Source organism: Myotis daubentonii, chromosome 14, assembly GCF_963259705.1.
Source record: "Myotis daubentonii chromosome 14, mMyoDau2.1, whole genome shotgun sequence".
In the NCBI taxonomy this organism is placed as follows: domain Eukaryota; kingdom Metazoa; phylum Chordata; class Mammalia; order Chiroptera; family Vespertilionidae; genus Myotis; species Myotis daubentonii.
Window position 1 is genome coordinate 24076773 of NC_081853.1, and position 26436 is coordinate 24103208.

Sequence of the window (26436 nt, forward strand, 5' to 3'; positions counted from 1 at the left end):
TTTTGTGGCCCACATCAACTTAAACCTTGTTTATTTGGCTCGTGTTAGCCTTTGAGTTTGACATGCTTGCTGTAAAGAGTATTGTTTTTATTTTAATAGGTAGTTCAATTACTGGTTGATCGCTTTAAATTTGTATAAGTTAAACTGCATGTTATTTATTGGGACCTGTGGAGATCCCAATGTGTTTTCCAAGAGTCTCTAACTTAATAGGACTCAATAGGACTTACTAGGATTCTAAGCTCTGTGACCCCTGTAAATCCCATCAGGGCTGGCCTTTATGCTTTATTGGGATGGGGTTAGAGTAGTTCTTACTCTAGAGCAGGGGTGGGCAAACTTTTTGACTCGAGGGCCACAATGGGTTCTTAAACTGGACCGGAGGGCTGGAACAAAAGCATGGATGGAGTGTTTGTGTGAACTAATATAAATTCAAAGTAAACATCATTACATAAAAGGGTACGGTCTTTTTTTTCAATAGTTTTATTCATTTCAAATGGGCCGGATCCGGCCCGCGGGCCGTAGTTTGCCCACGGCTGCTCTAGAGTGATGGTTCTCAACCAGGAAGTTTTGCCTCCCAGGAGACATTTGGCATCTAACAGTTTTGATTGTCACAACTTGTTGGGTGGAGGGCTATGGTCATCTACTGAGTAGAGACCAGGGAGGATGCTAAACATCCTACAATGCCCAGGACAGTCCCCACAACAAAGAATCATTTATCAGTCCACTCCCTTTCTATGCCCCTACTTCTATTATATTCACCCGTTTATTCTGTTCAACAGATTTTTTTTATTGACTTAATTTTTAGATTCACTTGTTGATAGATATGTATTTGTTGTCACTTTGTTGTTCATAATTTTTATCTTTACCTTTTCTTCTTCTCCCTCTTCTTAAAGAATACCCTTCAGCATTTCATATAATCCTGGTTTGGTGGTGATGAACTCCTTTAGCTTTTTCTTATCTGTGAAGCTCTTTATCTGACCTTCAATTCTACATGATAGCTTTCCTGGGTAGAGTAATCTTGGTTGTAGGTTCTTGCTGGGAGGGGGGGCGGGGATGGGGGGGAGGGTGGTGGGAAGAGGAACATCTGTAATAATCTGAACAATAAAGATTTATTTTTAAAAAAGAAAGAATCATTTAGCCCGAAGTATCCATGGTGCCATGGTAAAGAAACCCTCCCCTACGGCATGGTTCCTGCTCCTAAGGGCAGGTCTTTCTATGTCTTAGCTGGGTACCAAGGGTGAATACTTGGTGTTGGCTAGGTCTGTCTTCTCTGGCAGGCTGGGAGCCCCAGTTCCCGGGCAGTGCTCTTTACCTGGTAGTGTCCAGCCTCTAGTGTCTCTATTGCGCTCTCAGCCCCGTAAGGCACTATCTGAAAGCCCTGGATGTTTACAACCCAGCCATCAGCCAGAGGATTGAGGGGACCTCCAGTGGATATATGGGGCCCCTGCTCTACACAGCTCCCCCTTTCTGGTGCCCCACACTATCAATTCCAGCTATTTTCAGTTGCCCTACACTCTGGCCCTGCTTCCTCAGCTTGGTGAGTCTGTGTGTTCTCCAGCTCTTGTCCCCAGGAGGAGGGCTGGTCAAACCCCATTAGGAGGTTCCAGATCTCAAGGATGGCAGGCGTGCCCTGCATGTTATCCGCTGCCTGAGAACGGCTGGCCCCTGTACTGTGTCTGCTTTGATTATTGCATATGGCAGGCAGGCCATTCCTTTACCAGCCATTCAGTCAGTCAGAACCAGGAACAGAAGTCTGACTTTTCTGCTTACAACACCCCATCCCAATCCCAAGTAGCTTCCGCCTGCTGGGGGATTAAAATCCAGACTGTTCACCAAGGCCAAGGAGCCCTGCATGGCCTGGTCCCATCTCCCAATCGGTCCTGGACATCCCAGGCTCTTTCCTGCCACAGGTCCTGTCTGCCTGGATCACTGTTCTCACAGATAGTCTCATGTCCAGCTCCCTCTCACCTGACAGGTCTTGGCTCCAAAGTCAGGTAATCTCTGATCAGCTAAGCTCAAACATCTCCAAAAAACCCCATGACTTTAACTAAGCCCCTGTTTTATTTTATTCACAGAGCTGATGGCTGTGTGAAGCAATCTGTGTTCATTTGTTGACTTGCTCACTGTTAGTCTCCCCCAGTTAGAATGTCAGCTCCATATAAGCAAAGAACTTGTGTGTCTTGTCCACTGTGGACTCTCTGGTACCTGGCACAGAAGCCTGGCACATGTTAGGCTCCCAGTCAATACTAGATGGGTGTCTGGTTAAATGGGTGGGAGGATAGATGGGTGGGTGGATTGATGGGTGGCTTGGTGGTGGATGCCATGTGGTTGTTTAGATAAAAGACTGCAGTCAGAGGAGAGCATAATTATTTCCAATTGCCCGTCCCAGAGAAAACATTATGAAACAGGTAGCTTTGGATTTGGTCCTTGAAGGATGAGGAAAGGAAGGCTATCCTATCTAATAAAGATGGAATATGCAAATTGACCATCACTCTGTGACAAAATGGCAGCACCCACGCCCAATAAGGAGGGAATATGCAAATTGACACAACAAAGATGGCGGCGGTCAGGCCGGGCCTCTGAGCAGCATGCAAAGGCAGAAGGCGGCTCTGGCCCGGAGCGAAGGCGTTGCCAGCAGCCAGGGGAAGGAAGGTCTATTCTTGCACTAATCTTCCTGCATAAAGCCTCTAGTTTTGAGATAAGCAAAGACTAGGGAGTGCATACATGAATGGTTTGGCTGTAGGACAGGTTTTTGTGACAGAGAATCACACGTAAGAAATAAAATTGAGACAGCCGACTAAAACCCCTTCATTGGGAACTCCCATCCCCAAAGTTGGACTAAAATGGTATGCATTAATTAATAGACTTTAAAAAAAATGGTTTTACCTTTAGAGAAAAATTAAGCAGAAAATAGAATTCCCATATACCTAACCCACTCCTATCCCCCAGTTTTCCCTATTATTAACATCTTACATTAGTGACATACATTTGTTACATCAATTGATATATTATTGATACATTGTTATTAACTAAGTCCATAGTTTACATTAGGGTTCACTCTGTCTTGTACATTCTATGGGTTTTGACAAATGTGCAAAGTCCCGTATCCATCATTATAGTATCACATAGAATAGTTTCACTGCCTTAAGGACCCTAGTCCTCCACCTACTTATCCCTCCTCCTTGTTCCCCAAACCACTGAGAACCACTGAGCTTTTTGTGGCCTTTTCAAATTGTCTTCTTTCCCTTAATAACATGCATTTAATGTTACTGCATGTGTGTGTGTTTTTAATCACTGAGTGATATTGCATTGCCTGGATGCGCCACAGTTTGTTTATCCACTCACCTATTGATAGACATCTTTGGTGCTTCTGCATTTGGCAGTTGTAAATAAAACTGCTATAAACATCTGTGTGCAGCTATTTTATTAGCATATTTTTCTAAAAAAGAGTTCAAACACCAACAATTGAAATCCCTATTGAGCTTTAACCAGAGCTGTAGATATAGTGTGGAGGTTACTGCTTGGATTAGAGTCACGGCTCATTTGCTTCCTAACTATGTAACCTCAAGCAAATTACTTAGCCCTTCTGTGCTTTGATAGCGTCATCTGTAAGAAGGGTTGTTGTGAGGATTAAATGAATAACACTCGTTAATGGTGTGCATAGCTTTGTATCTCGTGCAAAGGAAATGCTCAATAAATGTCAGCTGTTATTTTTTTTTTTAGAGATGAATATGCCTTTTATTTTATTTTCTTGACCAAAACTTCAGGCATTTTTGTGGCACTGCATAGCATGAACTGATTTAACCCATCCTGTTCTCACAGAAAGCCTATTGAGAACAGATAGGGCCGAAAGAGCAGGTACAGATTTGAATGTAAACTATTATATGCTAGTTGTCACTGTGCATATAGGCAGAGCTAACTAACATTTCTAAACCTTTACGACTGCAAGTGTGGTCCCCAGACCAGCATCAGCATCACCTTTATTTAGGAGCTTGTTAGAAATGCAGGCTCTTCAGAGACTGCATTTTAGCAACCTCTCCCACTGGTTTATACAACATGGATGTTTGAGGAGCACTGGTCTGAGAGCATTCAGGGCCAGCTGAGACCTGTTAGACACACTACAACCAGTGGTCGGCAAACTCACTAGTCAACAGAGCCAAATATCAACAGTACAACGATTGAAATTTCTTTTGAGAGCCAAATTTTTTAAACTTAAACTATATAGGTAGGTACATTGTTATTAACTTAATTAGGGTACTCCTAAGGCTTAGGAAGAGCCACACTCAAGGGGCCAAAGAGCCACATATGGCTCGCGAGCCGCAGTTTGCTGACCACGGCACTACACCAATGAAGGTTGTGGTCAAAGGAGGCAGAGGTGCTGGGCTGAGGAATGTGAGCAAGAAGGATTTGCTGGGCCCTGGCCAGGTGGCTCAGTTGGTTGGAGCATTGTCCCATACACCAAAAGTTTGCTGGTTTGATTCCTGGTCAGAGCACAAACCTAGGTTGCAGATTGGATCGCTGACTGGGGCATGTGTGAGAGGCAACTGATGGATGCTTCTCTCTCACATCAATGTTTCTCTTTCTCTCTCTCTCTCTTCCTCTTTTCCTAAATTCAATCAAAATATATCCTCGGGTTAGGATCTTAAAAAGAAAAAGAAGGATTTGCTGGGTGTTGGGGCCACCCACCTGCCCATGCTCACACTCCAGGTCAGAGAGAGGGAGAGCTCACTCCAGGGATTTCTGCAAAGGGGGACCCATCACTCATGGGATCATTTAGGAATGGGATTGATCCCTTCAGGGATTGCCACCCATAGAACTACACTGTCCAGTACAGGGGCCATAAGCCACATCTAACTATTTAAATTTACAGTAATTGAAACAACAGTTAAAGTTCAGTTCCTGTTTCACTAATAAAATTTTGGGTGCTCAACAGTTACTTGTGACTAGGGGCTACTATATTGGACTGAACTGATACAGAGCATTTCCCTCATCGCAGAAAATTCTGACAGTAGTGCTATAGAGGGAAGGCCCAAGAAGCAGGGGAGCCTGTGGAAAGTGAAACTCAAATTGTACTTGCTACTTGGAAATGGAGCAGTGGCCCCTGGCTCTCTGAAGTCATACTATTTTGGGTTTCCAGACCCTTGGGGGCTTGGTTATTTCCAGAAGAGTTTTAAAAATGCCCATTGAGGAATCAGGACCAGAACTGTGGCCACATGTGCCTTGGAAAGAAAGGACTGCGTTGGGAGGTCCCCCTGTGAAGTGCTGAGAAGGGTGTGATAGCTGCACGTGCAGTGGCCTCAGGCTGGGAAGAAAGGGTCTCCATCCCCTCAAGGACAGTGGAAAGACAGAAGATGTGGGTGCTGAGTCAGACTGGCTGTTAACTAGCTATGTCTTCTTTCTGAAGGAGAAAATACCATAAGACACAAATTTCCCTCCAAATTCCACATTCCTCCATCGTTCTTCTTGTTTGCCACGTTTTCATACTGCCTTATACTTTTTAGAGTTGCTACTTACTTGGATTTTATAATGTGTTTGCCAATTTCTTTGCTCCCTATTATTTTCATTCCTTTCTACTAGATTAAATTTCCTTCCTGTTCAAGTACATCCTTTAGTAGTTCTTTCAACAAGGCCTGTGGAAACTAAGGTCCCTTCATCTGTATATGTCTGAAAGGTATTTATTTCACGATCACTCTTGAATGGTAGTTTAGCTGGGTATGGAATTATAGGGTGGTAATTTTTAAGTCACAGTTTAAACTTGGGTGCCCACACTGAAGGAGCTGTGTGTGGTCACATTCATACCTGGCACTTCCTTGTTGAGTTCTGGGCGGAGGGGCAGTTTTCTAATACCTCATTCACTATAGGATAATGCTTTTCTGGCTCCTTGCTCTTTACTGTAAGCCCACTCAGCTGTTGGTCATGCCCAGGGGCTACAATCTTAGCTCTATCCTCTGGAAGGGATTTAAATCCAAGCCTCTCAGGCTTCTGTCCGCTTGGCCATCCCCATAAGTTACTGCGATTGTTCCTCCTCCTCACCTTTCAACTTTGACTTCTCTCATTTCTGGCATTTGGGAGAACTTTCTGTTCTTCCTTTCAAAGCAGGCTATGAATTTAAAATGGTTTTTATATTTCATAATTATACTTTTTCATGAAAATGTTTTACCCTCAGTATTTGCTTCTCTTTATCTGCTAGTCTTAAATATGACATACTGAATGTTCAAGCAGTACATTAACATTAAGGGAACTAGTCCTTAGTCGTTCATGCTTGATTTTATTCATCAAGTCATGTTTGTGGTGATTATTTCTTATTTCATACTATCTACGAATATATTTTCTAACAGTAAATTTGCTTCTCACACATGGAGTAAAATCATATGTATCAAGGCATTTGACAGAAAGCGCCGTAGAACCCATTTGTACTTGCTGTTTTAAGAAGTTTGAGAGTTAAGGCTCACTTTTTTCTTTTGTGAATGAGTAGCTGAGTCCCAGAGAGAGGAGATGACTTACCCATGGTCACAGCTGGTGGAGGACTGGAATGCTGAACTTCCAGTTGAAACATGTTACCTTTCCACCCCTTTGAGCCAGTTTTCTTATCTGTGAAATCAAGAGCTTTGATTAGACATGGAATCAGGTCCTGGTTCACTACCGTGTGACCTTGGGCACATCGCATAACCTCTCTGGGCTTCCACCTTAATAAGCCCCGTCCTTTCTACTTCAGGTGACTGTCTAGCAGCCGTGGGCAAACTACGGCCCGCGGGCCGGATCCGGCCCATTCGGCTGTTCTATCCGGCCCGCGGAGCCGAAAGAGCGGAGGGTTCTCTTGCTCTCCCCTCCGCTCCTTCACCAGCAGCAGTGTTAACATGTATTAGTTCACACAAACACTCCATCCATGCTTTTGTTCCGGCCCTCCGGTCCAGTTTAAGAACCCATTGTGGCCCTCGAGTCAAAAAGTTTGCCCACCCCTGGAGAGTATCAAACACACCCTAGCCAGTTTGGCTCAGTGGTTGGAATGTCGGCCTGTGGACTGAAGGGTCCCAGGTTCGATTCCGGTCAAGGGCACATGCCTGGGTTGTGGGCTTGTTCCCCAGTTGGGGACGTGCAGGAGGCAGCCCATCAATGATTCTCTCTCATCATTGATGTTTCTCTCTCATTCTCACCCTTTCCCTTCCTCTCTGAAATCAATAAAAATATTTTTTTTAAAAAAAGAGTATCAAACAGGCTTACACATACAACGGAGCTCTAAGAAACACGGGCTGCAGAGGGGTTCGTGCTGTTCTGATAATTATGATGCTGTGACTGCCTCCTGCAACTCAAGAAGTGTGTTTTGTAAATGCAGTGTGTTCTGATGATTTCTCTTTTTTTCCATTTTATTAAATTTATTGGGGTGACACTGGTTGTTCTGATGATTTCTGAGCCAGCACAGATTGGAGCAAGGAGAGCAAGGATTTCTTATGTATGTGAGCAGCAAGATGATGGGGCTTTGATACATCTTCGTTTGCAGGGTTTGTGACATTTGATGTTCTCTGTGAAAACTCACTGGTGTGTGAACCTCGTGTTCCACTTCCCTCACTTCTCATATGCAGGCCAAGTGCTGGAAAGCCCTGCAGGGCAAACGCTGAGTCCTGCATAATGTTCACAAAGAGGTCAAACATAGCTCTGTCTCCTTGATTAGAACCTTGGAGATGTCCCAAATGTTAGAGGCAAGTGGACACAGCTCAACCTCCAATGAATAAACATCTTGGTCCTTGCACTTCCCACCCTCCCCTGCCCGCAGGAGACAGTGTTGCATAGTGGGAAACTCTCAGGTTCAGAATCAGGGGACCCAGCTTGAACAGACATTGTGCCTCCTTGTGCCAGTTTCTTCAGCCATAAAATTAGGACATCGAGTAAAGTCACCGATATTCGATCTTTTCACTACCAATAGCCTTTTCCTTTTCTTTTCCCACTTTTGACCCATGCCAATGAGCTATTTCCTGCTGGCAGAAAGTTCCTTTTAGCAGTTGTATGTGTCTGATTAATAAAAAGGGGCAGAACCCAGGAATTAATTCTTTAAAATGCCCTTGAAAAGGTCTGTGATGAAGCAGACACAGCAAAATGCCCATGGCAAAATCTAGGTGGTGGCTATGTGGGTGAAAATAAGGCCCAGAAATAGATGAGATGATTTATCTGTGGTCATATGAATGTTTTTATATTATAAATAATCTGAAAGGGGTAAGTCACTCACATATTTCCAATATAGATGACAGTGTATTAAGATTTCTCAAGGCCATGAGAGTAACTGGAGGAAAGAGTCAGATGAATGTCACGCTAAGCAAGTATATGGTTAACATCCTTAGGAAGATCATCCAGACTACACTTGAGCATCGCCCAAGACACGGACAACATCCTTTTCAACCACACCTCTCCCGTGGTGACTTGCATTGCCCAGTGCATAGTAAGTGCTTACTAAATGCTTGTTGTAGAATGTGTCATCTCAGCACTACGCTCTTGGCTAGGACAGTGGGTGCCATGGAAACTGTTTATACCTCAGAATAGGTAACAGAGTGGAGAAGACACAAAGAATGAAACAAAGAAGGGGTTCTCTAAGAAAACAGCGAGGAAAATAGCAGACTCCTTAATGAGTGCCTCAAATATAGAATATAAAATGAATCCATAAAATTTTGCAAAGCGTGACTGGGGGTTGAGTATTTGTACATCCTTATACATATCTCCTCCTTCTACCTTGAACCCTGTAAGGTTGTTCTGCCTCATCCAGAGGAAATTGTGGCTGAAAATGAGGCCTAAGGACTGCTCAGACAAATCCATAAACTGCAGACGATGATTTAAGGAACTCAGGTCTGTTTTCAGTCTTTGAGGTGATATCAAGGAGGAGACAACTGAGTCCCAGAAAACTCCTAGGTTTTACGGTTGCTTTGGCTGCTGTCTGTCACCTGGGCAGGGCAGGGACTTCCTTAGATAATCCCCGCTGATGTGATCACAAAGCATACATTTCCCCACGGATGTGTCCCGGGAAGCATTGCCCTCTCCTTTCTGCAGATGTGACTCATCTCCTCAGTGCTGGGACGGGAGCTTCCCCTCTGTTGTCTCATTGGTTCTGTCTGCACAGGGGACACCCACATAGCCACCACTTAGATTTTGCCATGGGCATTTTGCTGTGTCTGCTTCATCACAGACCTTTTCAAGCCTTCTACCCATCCATACATTTTATTGTCTTGATACATTTCGAAGTAAGTTGCAGACATCAGCACACTTCACCCCCTAAATACTTCAACATTCACGCCTTGATTTATTTTGTAAATTATCATTCTTAGTTTTGTTGCTCAAGCCCATGCCCAGGGAAGTCACTGAGGGAGGTGTGAGGAGGGACGACAGCCCCTTTGTCCCGGCAGCTTTGCCCAGAGCCGATGCCACAGTCCTGGAGCATCATTTGGGAGGAAGTGTTGTGACAGCCTGTCACCTTTCCCATTAATCCAACTGGGAGGTTAGCCATCCCTCCTGTCTCCTCCCCCTCCAAGACCTTGCTGTGGTCAGGAAGTCAGCTTCAAAGTTTGCAGGTGGGAAGCCTGCCATGCTGCTATACTCAGTCACACCCAGTGCCCCAGACCTGCTCTGCCCTCTGCCCTCTGCCCTGGGCACTCTGGGCTTGCTGCTTTCTTAGCCAGACTCCCAAGGATCTGGTGTCATTTAAAGCTGTCACCTCTCTGTTCAGATGAGCAGAGGAGAGGTCAGGAGAAAAGAAAGAACTTTAGAGAGAACACACAGGAACTTCCTGGGCAACCTAGAATTGGAACCTGGTGTCCAGACCCTCTCTGCCTAGCATGTTCTCTACTTGGCCTGGTAGCTAAGACTGTGCATGAGCCTTGAATGGTCCCTTCCTATGTCCTCGAGACTCTAAGCGTCTGTGGGCCTGCAACATATATTTTTGAGTGTTTACTATGTACCAGGCAGGTCCACGTACAAGGAAGTGTCAGGGATGCATCAGTGAAAAAAAACAGATGAAACTCCCTGCTCTTGTGGAGCATCTTTCTGTTCTAGTTGGAGGAGCTAGACAATAAACAATGAATATAATAATGTGATTAAATGTATTTACTTCCCCGTCTCTGGCAGATGCAGAGGCGGCTGCCTTCACCAATCATAGCTGTTTTCGTTTTCGTTCTCTTCCCAAGGAGTCCTTCCTGAGACTGGAGTGTACATGGTGGCTTGTGGAGCATCCTGGCCTGCCCTTTCTTTCCATAACTCTCTGCCTCAAGCCAGCTCCCCGGTTATTAGAGGAGAGAAGTGGTTATGGCGGGAGATGATGAGGCTTCATCTCGGCTGCTTGCTCAGCCGACACAGGAGAACATGCCAGCTTGGAGCTTGGTTAGGAGCTCATGTCTGGTTTGGCAGAGAAGACCCTGGCCTTGGGCTCCCCGGTGATGGGATTTGGGTTCTGCAGCCTCACCACTGCTACACGCTCAGTCTCTCCCTGCCTCAGTGGTTCTCAACCAGGGCTAGGTAGGGCCACTGCCCAGGGGTCACTTAGAAACATGTGGGGTGTCATTCTGGTTTGCACAATAACTAGACCTCCTCTAGCATTTAGAGAGTGGGAGCCAGGGATGCTAAAACTCCTGCAATGAATAGGACATTCCTGCCCAATGAATTTTCCTATTCAAAATGCCAATAATGTGCCCCTAGAGAAACATTGTCAGGGAAGACCTTGTCCTAACATGTAGCCCTGTGAGGCTGCGTAGATAGTTCTGAGGAAAGCTCAGAACTTGGCGTGTGCCGTCTTTGAACCTTGCCCTGGGTTCCACTGCTCTGAACCTCCTCTGTTTAGTCCTTTGATAAAATGGGTCTTGATTTTCTCATTCAATGGATTAAGGGACAGGAATGCACAGCCCCTAGGATTCTACCACATAAGGCATGGAGATCATTACCATTGGCCCAGTGCCAGCGATGGTCTCCGCTCCCTCTGTGCTCTATGACTGGGACATGGCTGTCTAGCCTCTAGGCAAAGGCCCAGCCACAGTGACCCCACTCCCTGCTCCACACAAAGGGGCCACCAGGGTCAGCCTGCACGCCCAGGCTCCCCTCGCAGAACTGAACAGCTCCTCACCGCCTGTGGTGCAACCCTTCAGCCCAGTGACACTTTACTGGCAGGGCCAGTGTCAGCCCCCAGGGCTGGCTGCCCAGGGAAGTGCTTGGCACTGGAGCCAGAGGCTGCAGAACATATTTCCAGTGGGGCTTCCAGGCCGAGAGCTTCTGCCCCTTCCCACCACTGTTCCTGCTCGCCCTGCCGCCTGCCCAGTGCATTAGCATTTAAATATATCAGAGTCCTCTCCCCCCAGGCCTGCTCCCCACATTGAGTGCACCAGGGAGGGAGCATTTGAATCCTCCTCCTGTGACTCCCTTCCCTCATAATGGCCATACTGTATTCATCAGCTTCTGTATGTGGCATTAGCCAAAAGAAGGAGAGAGGGCGCCTAGCAACCCGGAGGGGGCTGAGAAAGAGGTGGGAAGGAAGTGATTTTCATGTAATTATTCACTTCTACAAAAGACGTTGTCAGGTACACACTGGAAACACAGCTGTTGTATTATTCTCCTAACCTACTTTTAATCTTTTGAGAATCTTTACCAATAAAAAAGGCTAAAAGAAAGAGCTTCGTTCAGCCATTTTCTGCCAGGCCATATAAGTTACGTTTTTGACTCAATCAAAGGCTCTGCTTACAAAAGTAGTGTTGTATGTGTTTTTGTGTGTCTGTGTGTGGCTGTTTGAAAATAAAATGTTACAGGAAAAGGCTGTGGGGTCTGAGCCCCAGGAGGGCCACCAAGCCCTGTCCTGGCTACTTGGATCCTGCCGCATGCACTGTTGGGTCTGGAGGTTTTCATGCATCTTCTTGCCCGGGCACTGGGACAGCAAGGAGCCTGGGAGCAGCGAGATGTTGGCTCCTTCTGCCCCTCACTGCTGTACCCAGGCTCGCAAACCTAAGGGCAGGTGGATCTGCTTTAGCGATGGGCACTGCCGTGTTTAGTGCTGCTCAGAAAAATGGTAAGTTCACCTGCTGGAGAGGGGGCTGGGAAAATACATAGGCGCTGTGTTCAGAGTGGAATGGAGAAACGTTAGCCACTCAAAGAAATCAGATTAAGGGAATCGTACCAGGTACCCCACTGCATACCTTATAGTCACTGTGTCTTACTTTCACTGCCAAGGAATTGAGGCTCAGAGAGGTGAAATGACTCACCCCAGGTTACACAGCAGGTAAATGGAAAAGCAGGGCTCAAACCAGGTCTGCCTGGCCCTTTTCATGAAGCCCCAGCAAGGCTCGGAACCAGGCACCTGACAAAAGCCATCTCATTTCATTTAGTTCCCTCTGCATGGTGCTTCTGTGCCTCCCCCGAGGCCAGTTCCAGAGGTTCATGTGTCCCTTCGTCCAAGAGGACTCCTCACACAGTGGCCAGTGCGTACATCTCTCCAAAGTTAAGTGGACAGATGACTTCATTTATCTGGGGGTTAGTTTCTTCATCTATGAAAAGAGAATAACAATACACCCTTTGAATCTAATCCCTGTAATGCTTAGAACAGCCCTGGCATGTCAGGTGCTGACAAAGGTGAGCTGGTGTCACCGTGATTTTCAGCATCACCCTCATCACACACCTCCTTTGGTGATGCTTTCATGGCAGGATGGGTTCACACAGCACGTGTCGGAGACCTCCGAGTGTCCGTGCAGCAAACACCACCAACACCAGGGTGCAGAGATGGAAATCCCAGGCCTTCCTGCTGGCAACAGCTGTGCTGACGAGCAGAGGCGCTGCTCTCTGCTCTGACGGGTGGCTCTGTCTGTAGACCTGAAAGCAGGTGTCTAGGGAGCTTTTGTTCTGTAGCCCATGCTGCCTTAGACACCGTAGAAAATCACTCTTCAGCCCTAATTCCCTATCGGTGCCCCAGGCAGCAGCTGCACCTTCATGGAGCGGGCGGGCCCTGGCCCCTGCTGCCTGCACCCCCATCTCTTACAGCCCCTTTGCTCATTCTTCTCCACCAGATGCGCTTTAGCTCATCTGTCTCACGTATGGTCCGTCTGTCCTACTAGAATGGCAGCTCCCCAAGGCCAGGAGCTCCTGGAACTGTGCCTGGCACAAGGTAGACACTCAGTCCGCCTTTATTGTGTGGAAAAAGGGAAGAGGCTTTTTCTTTCTTATAGATGTTTTAAGACCAGCATATCCTGGGGAGGAATCAGTGTTGACTGAGCACCTGCTGTTTACTAGAGCTCGTGGCTGGGTTTCTGAGCACTTCTTCAGTGCTCTCCAAGAGCCAGGCCCTGGGCCGAATCTTTGTTTCTCACACATCATCTTATTTAACCTTTTGTGGGTGAGAGAGAGGGAGGTGCTATCCACATATGTACAGTGACCTCCCCCCGCCTCCCAGGTTGAATAAGTCACTTATCTCACAGTGAGAAAAAGACATGAAGCTCCTCCCCAAACTTCTAAGAGCATAGCCATTCCACTTAGTGGTCAAGGTTAGAAGGTTGGGAGAAGGGGAGAGTGTTTCCACCGGTGCACGCAGAGGTCTCTAGCCTGAGCATAGCAATGCCCACCTCAGGGCAGCCTCTGGGTCACAGGACATAAGAAGGTGCCTTATAACTGTAAAGTGCTATCCATGTGGACCCGGGCAGCATATACTGAGCATCTATCATGACAAATGTAGCTTCTGAGTGTGAGAAGAGAAGAATTTGTCTTGTCCATCCATCCTTCCTAGTATCACTGAGGACCTATTCCCTGTGCTGGGCCCTGAGGGTCTAGTTATAAAGGTGAGTTATATCCCAATTTATTGCTTTCTGCTCCTACCGTGCACCAGGGCTTGTTGGAACCAGTTGCCCAGAAGAGGTGAAGTTGTCTCAGAGCTGGAGGGCGGGACCACCTCTCTTCTAAAGGGGCTCCACGCCCCTGTTCCCATGCAAATCTGTCCTCCAACCCTCTGAATGTGGACTGCCCATGGCTGAGCTGCCAGAACGCCCCCCATTCATTGCTGAAGAACATAGGGAGTGATCCGTTCCTCAGCTACTGACCCAGCTTCCTTAGGGTTTGTTTTGTGCAGACTATTTTCCCTTCAAATTGTGTTGAGAAATAGGAAGCCCTTTCTCCACTGAGCTGTCCCCCTTTGTAGCATCCTGGGACATGCTGGTCAATGGGGCTCAGTTGCCTGGTCTTCCTTTCACTGAGGTGGGGTTGCCTTTGTCCTATTTGACTTGACAGCCACAGAGCTGTTTAAATCCCAGCTGAGACTCTGGCCCGCTCGGCATACCAGGAGGCCTCAGCGCTTCTCTGTAAAACCTGGAGCCAGATGCCTTGGGTTCAAACCTCACTCTCTCCCTTATTAGCTGTTTGACCTTTTATGGGTCCATTTTCTCTTGTGTAAAAATGGAGATGCTAATATCTTACTGACATGGTTCTGTAAATTGTGAGATTGTGTACATGAAAGCCTCGAGTACACAGTAGGTTTTCAATAAATGTTATCTCAAGTTTCCTGGTCCTACGGCATCATCATACTGGTAGAAGGGTCCATGAATGCTTTTTTACCCTGTTTCATTAGGCTCTCCCTTCTACTGTTGTCAAATCATTCCAATGGCTACCATGATCTTGTTTGATCTCTGGGTGTTTATGGAGTTCCTAGTTGAAGAAAAAAGTAGCCTTAGATGAAATAGACTTGGGATAATGCCTATAGGAGAGATAATTCTATGTGCTCACCAACCATTTATTGTTTCTCCCTCTGGGTAAATGGGAAGACTACATATCCCAAACTTTCTTGCATTGAAGTTGGGATAATGCGACTTAGTTCTGATTAATGGTACATGGACAGAAGTGATATAAGTACCTCTCAGGCCTAGCTCTTAAAAATTTCAAAAGTCAGCCTCCAGCTCCTGTTCCTCTGCCTTAGAGGCTGTGTTGACATGGAAGTATCATAAGGTAGGAAGGCTTCTGTCACTAAGTGGGTGGGCAGAAGAGATCCCCTTCACAATCTGCATCTGGTTTTGTGTGGGCAAGAAATAAACTTCTGTTATGCTAAGCCGTTGAGATTTGAGGGTTTACTGTGTAATCCAGCATAGCCTATCAGTAATTATCTTAACAAACGCCGTCGATTCCTGATGAGTTCATTCATTCTTTCCCAGACTGAGGGGGAGGCTGACAACTGGGGCCCTGTTGCATTTTCTCAACCACACGCATAGATTTAAGAACATAGACGTGCAGGGGTTATGCCAGTCTTTTAAGGAGTCTAATGATACAGATTTCCTGTGAATGTGTATCATGCTTCTTTGTGAGACTTCTTCACTGAAATCTAATCCTGAAAAGTTTCGGGCTCTGCATGCCTAATGAGCATACATCTCGGCAGAAAAGTTGGCGTCAACATGGGTTTTCCAAATGTGAAAATTAGAAAATGCCAGTGGAGAAAGTTTAGGATCTTGAGTCAGGAGGTGTTAAGTTATAGCTAAAATTCTGATGACTTCCAAATTTGCCTCTCTAGCCCAGACCTAGACATTTAGCCATAGACTTTCCGGTTGTCTCCTACACATCTTACTCAGTTGTCTCAAACTTGCCTTGCCTAGATTATACTTATCCATTTCCCCACTTTACACCTCCAACCTACCTTTAAAAAACTGGTTCATCTTCCAGTATTCTACCCTCATTCACCAAATTGCTCAACTCTGGGTATTCCGCCACCCCCATTCGAAACCAACCTTATTTATTCTGCTCTCTAAAGATTTCTTTAGAACCAGGGAGGCAAGATGGCAACAGAAAGAAAAGGAGGGGGAGACTTAAAAAATTCCCAGAATCTCTTTACCCAAACAGAGAAACTAAGATAGTAAAACAAAAAAACCAATGGATAGCATAACTAGGTGACTCCATGAACCACAAAATGTGAAGAGGTGGGGGCTTAAAACCAACAGCAATAATATCTGCATTTATCAACTCTGTGGGATGAGATGAAGATGAAGATGAAGGCAAAGGGAATTCAGAAGAATGAGATCCAGGAAACCCCGAAATCTCTAACGTGTACTCACCCCTAGGAGGAGAGGACTCTGGGAGTAGAAGCTTGGTGGAGCTATCTGAGGATGCCAGCCAAAACTAGGAGGGATATATGCAGGCTCCAAGTCATAGGTGAGTGTTGGAGGATTGTGGGAAGTTTGGGAAGAGGTCTGGGCCCGGGGACTCTAGGGACTCATCAGCTGAGGCTTCATGGCCAGAGAGAACCACACATTGATAAGAAGTCACTGGAAGCAGAGTCCAAATTGAGCAGGACAGAGACACTAGAGGAAACAAGAAGAAATTTTGGATAAGAGTAGAAGAGGGGAATAGAGAACAATTTCAGGAAGTACTGTCTGCACAGTCATATTTTCTAAGACTTTTTGTTAATAATAGAAGAGATAATAGCTCTGGAACTGTGAAGCTAAAAAATTATATCCTGGGATACCCTTATTCTTCTACACAAAACCCCCTTCTAAGAGTATAGAAAGGTGCATCTCACCTACACATGAGCAATAGGAAAAGACTGTGATAAAACCCCATAGAAAGCTATTATAAGAAAAAAGTGAGCAGAATAGCATTCCTACAGGTAATGAATGCATTCCACAAAGACAGACCCATAAAACATCTGAACACTGAAACTTGATATTTCAAAAACAGCTAAAAGAAGTTAAATCAACAGATGCTTTGAAACAACAGCAAACATGAAATTGTTAGACAAAAAGAAGATTTGAAAGGATGGCTTATGAAAGGAAAAAATATTTCAGGAGAAGTAACTAAATAGAAGAAATAAAAAGAGTACATGAACACCATGGGTAATATCATAAGGCAAATAGAAGATGTGGAGGAAAAGTATAAAGTCAGAAATGCAGGAAGAGCTTTATTATTTTTTTAAATGCTGTGTGGGTAACCAGAAAAAGTGATAGGTATAGAAGACAGGCAAAGAAGATCCAACATACAAACAAGCCCCTAAAGAAGAAATCCAAAGCAGTGGAAAAGAAGAAATATTAAAAACAGATTCTCCTCCCACCCCCCTGAAATATGAGAGAGTTGAATTTGCATCTTGAAGAAGTACACCACACGCCTGGGAAAATCAACCCAGAATACTAGTAGTCAACATAAGACATGCTCTAATAAAATTATTGGACTTTAAAGAAAATGGAAAACTCCTATTGGTCATTCAGACAAAAAAGAGTAAGTGCTTTATAAGCGGAAACAAATTAGAGTGGCATCAGACTTCTATAGCAGCACTCTGTACCAGAAGACAACTAAGCAACATGTTCAAGATTCTCAGGAAAAGAAAAAGAGAGCCAAGGATTTTCATATACAGTCAACTATGAAGAACATGCAGGAACCAGGAAAATATTATTTCCCATGAGCCTTTCCAGAGAAATTTACTAGAAAGCAAGATGCAGGCAACCAAACTGACTAGAGAGGTATAAACATAAAGGCTAGGAGTGAGCATTAAATTTATAGTCACCTGTAGAATTCACACTAATTAATGGCTATGAGGGAGATAATATTTAATGGTTGTATGTTCTGTTGATGCAGATATAGTGCAAGTGTTAAAAATTAGGAGAGAATGGAGTGTGTATATGAAAAATATAATAAGTTCATAGATTGCCTTTAAGTGTTAACTGGAAAAAATAGTTTTGTTTGTTTTGTTTTTTTTCAAATTAGATGCTAGAGCAGTGGTTCTCAACCTCTGGCCCTTTAAATACAGTTCCTCATGTTGTGACCCAACCATAAAATTATTTCCGTTGCTACTTCATAACTGTAATGTTGCTACTGTTATGAATCGTAATGTAAATATCTGATATGCAGGATGGTCTTAGGCGACCCTTGTGGAAGGGTTGTTCAACCGCCAAAGGAGTCGTGACCCACAGGTTGAGAACCACTGTGCTAGAGGAAAGGGAAAGAAGAAAAATTGAGGCTGCTGGCTAATTTCAATATTCCTCATGGTAGGAAACCAACAGACATTGCCAAAAAGGGGGAAGACTAAGGGTATTATATGAAGGTGTTGACTTAATGGTAACCATCAAAATAATGATAGGCTTTTTCCTACAGAGGTAGGGGGGCAAGAAGGAAAAAATCATTCAAGAACACATTTCCCTCTCACATGAACCTCTAGACCCAACATGACCCCTCTCATTGCTTCTCCAGTCTTTGAAGGTGTGCCTCCTCCAGAAAGCCTTCTCTGATTGCCCTAGAGCAGTGTTGGTGAACCTTTTGAGCCGGCGTGTCAGCATTTTGAAAAACCCTAACTGAACTCTGGTGCCGTGTCACATATAGAATTTTTTTTACATTTGCAGCCATAGTAAAACAAAAACTTATATTTTTGATATTTATTTTATATATTTAAATGCCATTTAACACAGAAAAATCAACCAAGAAAATGAGTTAGCGTGTCACCTCTAACACACGTGTCATAGGTTCGCCATCACTGCCCTAGAACATGCTAATCTTTCCACTCATCTATCCCTCCTGGGCACTGGGTACCTTGTTCTCTGAATGTTTTATCTTATCTCACCTGAAGACAGAGATGGAGTGCTATATATAATGGTACGGTACCTTTTTAAGAGTGGGGCACAGGATTCTGCACACAGAAAGCACTTAATAAATGGTGGTTCATCAGCAATACAGGATTGGTTGAAGGATTTGGGCTTACAGCCTTTGGGCTTTTCTAAGAGCTTAATGTTGCTATTTATCACAATTCTTTCAATTTGAAGTGACAGCCATCCCATTCAAATTGACTTAAGAAAAATTGGCTCTGAAGTTGAAATGTTCCAGGGTAGGTCTTATTTCAGGTATGGCAGGACCCAGTAACTCAAATCATATCACCCATATCAGTTTTTCTTTGCTCTAGACTCTGCTTTTCTCCGTGTTGGCTTCCTTTTTCATCAGGCTCTTCTCTTGTGGTCAAGCATGTATCCTATCCGTGTGGTTTCACTAAAAGTCCTGGATTGAGTTTCATTCATTGGCTTGGTTTGTGTCTGTGCTCATCCCTGACCCAATCATTGTGGCCAAGACAAATGCTTTGATTGGCCAGGCATGGGTCATGTGACTATCCCTGAAGCTATCTCCGAGAGGGGGAGAGGTGGTTTCCCAAAGGAAAATTGGGGTGCTGTTACCTGGAAAGGGGAGCTGGATGCTGTGTGGGCAGAAACAACAGACATCTGTGTTAGTGTTGACATGCTCAGTGAGCAAACTACAAGAAAAATCCCTGCAAGTGAAAAATCATGGTTTGGGGGCTCATCTTTGAGACATGTGAATGGAAAGTTCTCTTTGATGTTCTCAAACTCAGAGAGTTTATTTACCCTGTTGGCGGGGGGTAGGGGGTCCACTGGCCATGGGGCCCAGTTTTAGTGGAGAAACCAGCTTTCCCACATGGCTGGGGGCTTCTCTCACTGGCCTGGGAGGAAGCATTAAAAACAAGTGCACTGAGCATCCCTGCGGGCATCTCCTGTGAGCTGTTTCCTGAGGCAGCAGCTGTACTGTGTTTTGCTTTTCCATGTGTTTTATTGGCCTTTGAGATTTGAAAAAAGCACCAGTGCCCCCCTGGACCTTGGAATTCTCCCTTTTCCAGGCAAATTACATGTATTTTCTCTCTCTTAGGATTTGATACTCAACACAGGTAATTTGGGTAAGGGGAATCCACTGAGGGAGCAAATGGGGAAACAACAGTAGAACTTTAAAACATATCAATTTCTCTTCTAAATCTTAAACACTTTCCCTGCCCTGGACCCTTCCTATTAACATTTAAGCACCCTTAAGATTCCACCATTTAAAATAAGTGCTCTCTAAATTTTACTAACCTTTTCACTACTACCTCATCTCCCATCTCCCCTTTAAGGCAAAATTTCTTAAGAAAGTTTTTTTACATTCCCACCTTCATTTCCTCCTCATATTTCAGCCCACTCTGACCTGCTGGCATTCCCCCATCCCTCCAATACACACACTTCATGAAAGAGCTCTCCCTAAGTTCCTCCTTTAGCTCTAAGACACTAAACCCAGCGACCCTATGTTAGAGGGGGAAAGTATTCATTTCATAGGTTGAGAGGCAATGTTATGATCAATAGCTACTTGTTGAATGATTTAATGAAATCAAGCAAACCCAGGGAAGAGTGCCCTGTAATCAACTCCCTAAGAAAGAGGAAATAGAAGCATTTTGCCTGGAAAGGGGAGAGTTTTGGGGTCCAGGAAGCACAGACGTTTTCTTCAGATCTTGAAAGTGTTGCCACATGGAAGAGATAGATGTGGTCCGGGAGGCTCCCGGACTAGGAACACAGGAAGAGAGATTTGCTCTCATTTTAAGAAATGTTCTAATGGTTAAAATGCTCTAAAGAAGAAGAGAGAGCTCCCTGTCACTGGCAGTAATCAAGTAGAAACTGTTCTGTCAGAAGTGCTCAGAAGAGCGTTTTGTGTTGAGTGAAAGGTCACGCCTGAAGACTTCTGAAATTGTGGGATTGGTTAAGCATGCTTCTCTAAGGTGGGTCTCCATGAACTTGTGTCTTCCACTCCCAGCTGTGTGGTCTTTAGCAAGTTACTCAACCTCTCTGTTTTAGAGTTTCCTCAGCTGTAAAAAGGGGCTAATAAAAGCACCTCTGTGTAGGGTTGCTGTGAATATTCAAGTGCAGTAATGCATACAGGACTCAGTACCGGTTCCTGGCACGTTGTGTTTAATAAACATTTGCTAGTGTTTGTATTTAGTGCAAAGCCCTGTGCTCTAGATGGCACTTGATTCTAAAGCATCCATCTCATCAGCTGCATTTTGGGATTTAGTTGTGGGTTTTCCTTGCTAACTTCTAGGAGTTCAAGAAGAGCCCAAGAGAAAGTGTTAGAAATGCCACTGTAATTCCTGTTGTGCATGCCATGCTGTCCACAGCAGTTTTTGTCAGAGGGGAACTTAAAGAATAAGAAAGTAGTTTCTATATATACCACATAAGAAGCCCGTATTTTGAAAGGTGATAAAGATTTGGTGGGCCCTCCCCTTCTCTTGCTGTCCCTTTGCCACTTCTTATGCTCATTGGCATAGCTGGCCAATAGGAAACCCTGAACAGAATCCTCTAACAGTCTTCCCATGGTAGTCTTAATCACAAAGGAGAAAAATCACTCATCTTGGTTTAAGCAAGCCAATGAGTGTGCTCCAGTCTCAGGAGCAACACTCCATATCGCATGAATCCTCTCAACACGCCTGAAAGGGAAGGTCACTCCTTACTTTGCCGATGAGGAGACTAAGCCTCAGAAAGGTTAAGTAACTTTTCCATGGTTTCACAGTTTGGATCTAAACATACAAGTTCTTAATATTGAGTGAACTATTACCCATAACCTCTGAAAAATTCTGGGATTAATTAAGGAAATTTATATTTAATCAGGTGGTCCCCAAGAATAGAACTTCTAGAAAACATGTTCCTAAGAAGGTTAGGAAGTTTGGGTATCCCTTTGTCTAGTCTCATTGGAGGGTAGGTGTGGATGGGGTATTTCAGAGAACAGAGCTGACTTCTCTCTGTGCCAACTTCTTTGTGCCTTTCTGCAGGTCTGGGTAGATGCTGGAACGCAGATCTTTTTCTCCTATGCCATCTGCCTGGGTTGTCTGACTGCTTTGGGAAGTTATAACAATTACAACAACAACTGCTACAGGTAAGCATTTCCCCGGGCCCTGTCGGCTTTCACCAAACCCTGAGAGCTCTCCACTCGGCCTAGCTAGCCCATGTTTGCAGAGCCCACCTTGCAGAGCCAGACAGATGGGCTATTTTTCAGCCACTCCCTGCACCAGTATCAAAGAGTAGGCCATGGAGGAGCTGGAAGAATAACAAATATGATCAGAGTGCATTCCAGGATGCAAAGGAATCCACTCTGGAATCTTACTCAGACCTCCATCTCACCCTTTTCCCAGGGTAGATAAGTGACTTGCCCGAGGTCACATAGCTAGTAAGTGGCAAAGGTGGGTTTTGAACCCAGGTCTTCTGACACCAAGGGCCTTGTACTTCTGCCTTTTGTTCATAAACCTGTTCCTGTCCCTTCTCATTTGACAGTAGGGAACTGCCAGGGCCCTCCCAGGCCTTCTGCAGCTGCCCACATCCAGCATGAGGAGGGGGCACATGTGGAGGTGAGCGAGGCTGTCTGACCTTGGCTGTCTGGCCTCCCAGGCCAGCAGTCTGAGTTCTGCCGCAAGGCTGAGACTTACAGAGGGATAGGGACTTGCCAAGGTCACACAGCAGTGCAGGTGGAGCAGACATTTGCATCCTGGTCTCTAAGTCTAGGCCCATGGTCTGTTGGCTGAGGTCTCTGCATCCCTGAACTTACTGCCTGGTCCCAGTAGGTGAATATTTCGGGATGGCTGGATAGCACATCTCTTCCTTAGAGTTCAAGAGTTCCTTATTCCAGCATAAACTCATGGAATAACGGCAATGAAGCCACCTCTGATCACAGGCTAGTTGAGAAAGGAAGGATTTTTCAGCAAATGATTCTGAGACAGCGGAAGTATTGGAGGGGATAATCAAGATAGATACTTATACTTTGTCTTGTATATGCATCATAATAAGTTTCAGATTGATTAAAGAGTTAAATATTTTTTAAGAGGAAACAATTCTAAAACTAGGAATAAAATTCCGGTGTATGATTTTCCCCCACACATACCAAGCAATTCTCAGACACCAGCTGGGTGTCCTTCAATTCAACTCTATTCTGACAGTGTAGACAGTATCAGAGATAGCACCAGAGATAACATCAAGTCCCACAAGTTAAGGACTGAGTCCTACAAGACTGCCCCTCCCCCCTGTAGACCACACTTGCAAGTCCAGGTTGTCATCTGTGCTTCTGACTGACTGGCTATAGATTGGAGGTTCCAATGACCCCCCCCCCTATTTGGGTTCAATTAATTTGCTAGAATGGCTCACAGAATTCAGGGAAACATTGTACTCACTAGATTACTGGTTTCTTATAAAAGGATGTAACTCAGGAACAGCCAGATGGAAGAGATGCATAGGGCAGGGGAGGTGGGGAAGGGGATAGAGCTGCCATGCCCTCTCTGAGTGCCACTCTCCCCAAATCTCCACCTGTTCACCAATCTGGAAGCTCTTTAAATCCCACCCTTTTGGCGTTGTGTGCATGTGTGTGAGGCTTTATTACATAGGGATGATTGATTAAACCGCTGGCCATTGGTGATAGAACTGAATGTCTAGCCTCTCTTCCCTCCCTGGTGGTCAGGGGGTGGCATCCTCTCGGAAAGCTGGCTTCGTGATACTTTATTAACCCGTTTGTTCAGTCGGCTGTGTGCATTACGTGTCTATCAAGTGTGAGACACCAGAATTGGTACCTTGGAAGATACAGGCAGCAGTGGCATAGCCCAAGTCTATAGTTTGTAACTTGGGGAATGAAAGGCTCAACATGCAGAAAAGAAAAGCTGTTGTGGAATCCAGTACACAATTAGGCAGCAAGTTGTGTTGTTCCTGTGGGCCTTTGGGTAGACAGGTAATTAGGTATGGCTGGACAGAGGCCAAGCCAGGTTGTCCATAAGATCCTTTCTACCTCCATGGTGTTCTCGGGGAGGGGGGTCTGAGGGATGGTGACAGGTAAAGCACTCAGTGAGCCACAACACCAAGTGGTAACCGTGGATAGGAAGGGAAAGGCCTTGGAACAGGGAGAGCCGCACAGCAGCCTCAAGTCCAGGTTGAGTGTGACCCCCTTGGGATACTGGAGAGGGATGCTGTCTGCATACACTTACCAGCACTTCAGCGGCCAGTGTTCAGCCCTGGCCCTCTGTGCGGGGCGCTGAGGAAATCACTTGGTCACTGTCAGTCACTTCCAGCGAGGCTGTCAGCTCATGAGGACGTGGACTGGCTCTTCTCCTGTGCCATCACCCCTCAAGCATAGCATGGCGCTGGCTGGCATGTAAGGAGGCATGGAAGGACCACAGCATTATGCAGATGAGGAACTGAGGCCCGAGGGCACGTCACTTGTGTTCCCATTGCCAGTGATGGAATGTGGCTTTGAACCTGGTCTTTCTGTTCCTCATTACCAGACATGACCAGTTCTTTCTCAGCTACAGCAGTTGGTGCAGAGTCGGCCAAGGCTGCCCGGTTGTCAGGCTATGTCTAGAGCAGCCGTGGGCAAACTACGGCCCGCGGGCCGGATCCGGCCCCTTTGAAATGAATAAAACTAAAAAAAAAAGAAGACCGTACCCTTTTATGTAATGATGTTTACTTTGAATTTATATCAGTTCACACAAACACTCCATCCATGCTTTTGTTCCGGCCCTCCGGTCCAGTTTAAGAACCCATTGTGGCCCTCGAGTCAAAAAGTTTGCCCACCCCTGGTCTAGAGGCAGGGGCAACTTTCTTCCCCACTGAGCACATGGGTGAATATGCTGGTCCCTCATCATCCCTTTTGCTTCCCCATCCAACAGGCAGGGTTCTCTTCCTCCCATCAGCCAAGGAAACTCAGCCCCCTAAGTGACATTGCCAAATAGGAAGGCTTGTTTTATTTCCTTTTCCAAATTGTTTGCTAGCAGGTCTTCCCAACTCAGAGGGAGTAAATTAGTACCCTCTCTTCTGACAGCATAATAGCTTCTGGAGGTCTTCAAAGCTGGCTCAGCTGCTGCCAATTTCACAGCACTTGTTACATAAGCTTTTCACCTAAAAGGTTCCCTGTGGGGGAGGAATTAGAGGGATGGAGACAGAGCAAACCAGGTGGGGAAAGTTCTCCCTTCACGCAGCTAAGCTTCTGAGGGTGGGGGCTGCAGGGCACAGGACTGGAAGGGACCTCAGGTCATCTCAGAGCCTCCCTGTGGTGTAAGGAAACCGCTCAGGAGGCCTCTGGGGCAAGATGGGGACTTTGTGATAAGGAACAGTTGTTTCTCAGCAACCATATGATGCCCAGAGACAGTTATCCACAAGTTAGGGTTGGGAAGTCTAAATTCTTAGGGAGAATCTTTTTTGTGTAACTGGTAGAAAAAGCCTGGGCTTTGGTGTCTGAGATAAATGGATGCACATCTCAACTTTACCACCTGATGACTATGAAACCTCCTCCCTGAGCCTCTGGATTCTGTGATACGATGTTTAAAAAACCCTAGCACAGGACTGGACACAGTGCAAATCCAAATGATACAGAATTCCAGAGGATATGGAGAAAACGTTTTCCTCGCCAATACCACCTTGTTTCCCACTGTTGGATAAGTCAGGGTCAAGCAACAGGCATGAGGAGCAGATTTATTCCAATCCTAGGAGTAACTCTGCCTGACCCTGGGGTGAGCTGAATTTCCTTTTGAGAAGTGGTACATCAGGCTTGCAGATAAAGTCCCCATGTCTACCAGTCCATCCTACGTCCACACTGCCAGGAGAGTTCTTTAAAGGAACCTGTAGCAGTCACTCGCTGCCACAATAATGCTGTGTAATAAGCAGCCCTAAAACTCAGTGGCTTACCACAGCAAGCATTCGTTATTATTGCACCTAAGTTTGCTGGTCAGCGGGGGAAGCTCTCCTTAGGGCTGTGGGTTGAACGGGTTTGGCTCCAGGGTCCAGGCCAGGCTCAAGTCTGGTTTACATGGGTACATTCTGGGTTCAGGCTGCAGGGACAGCAGTTCTCCTGTGGAAGCTCTTCTCATGGCAAATCACAGAAGGGATAAAGGACAAATCAAATCACACAAGTACTAGTATATCTGTGGCCCCTGTTTGTATTATATTTGCTAATATCCATTAGTCAAAGCAAGTCACATGTCAGATATTCTCCAGCTCAAGGAAGAAGGTAGGGGTCAGCTCCTTGCTGGAAAATGATTTAATCTGTCACAAGACCCAAGAGTCAATAGATTGAATCTACCCAAACACCTTGTCTTATAGCTGGTGAGATCAGGACCAGAGAAAATATATTGCAGAGAGAATTGGAACCCTGAGCCCATCTAGTGCTCTCTCCACTCTGCCCTTGATTCTCAGAGCCATTACAAGACAACAGGGTGTTACAGTCACTGACATTTATGTACCCTTTGGTTGTATTACAAAAAGTATAGTGTCAGGAGAAGAGGAGGTGAGAGTTTGAAGCTGTTCTTAATCTAGTGCTCATTGTGACATTGGAAGAGGGGACGGTCACTGATCCGATAAAGCTATGAGGGGCCTACCTAGAAGGGCTGCTTTCTAGCAGCAGCAGAGCAGGGACTGAGCAGTGAGGTCTGTGGCTGCTGCTCTGGTAGAAAGCTTGGCCAGGAGGGATGTCTTCGCCCGAGGCTGTGGGGAGCTTGCAGTATGCACCCCGTGGGTGCTCCCTGGCTGAGAAGCAGCCATTTCTCAGAGGTTTCTCTGGCCTCCTTTTTTGAGCTCCTAGAAAATCAATCCTCTCCTGCTTTCCATGGTTTTCTCTCCTGCCAGGGACTTGGGGTGGAGGGTGTGTGTGGCGGGGAGGGGGGGGGGGAGCAGTGGTTTGTTTCCAAGTGTTTTCTTACTAGTTGTGCATTTT

General features: G+C 45.6%; 1 protein-coding gene across 2 annotated transcripts in view; it reads left to right on the top strand.

Moving 5' to 3' along the window:
• Positions 1-26436, top strand: part of SLC6A11 (solute carrier family 6 member 11) — a 108613-nt gene that overhangs the window by 65502 nt on the left and 16675 nt on the right. For both annotated transcript variants that reach the window (XR_009448516.1, XM_059663578.1), the window contains exon 7: positions 21527-21630. Coding sequence is in view for 1 of the 2 variants with exons in the window: in XM_059663578.1 (XP_059519561.1) it covers positions 21527-21630 (104 nt within the window). In the remaining variant the exon portion in view is untranslated. The remainder of the gene's footprint in view (positions 1-21526; positions 21631-26436) is intronic.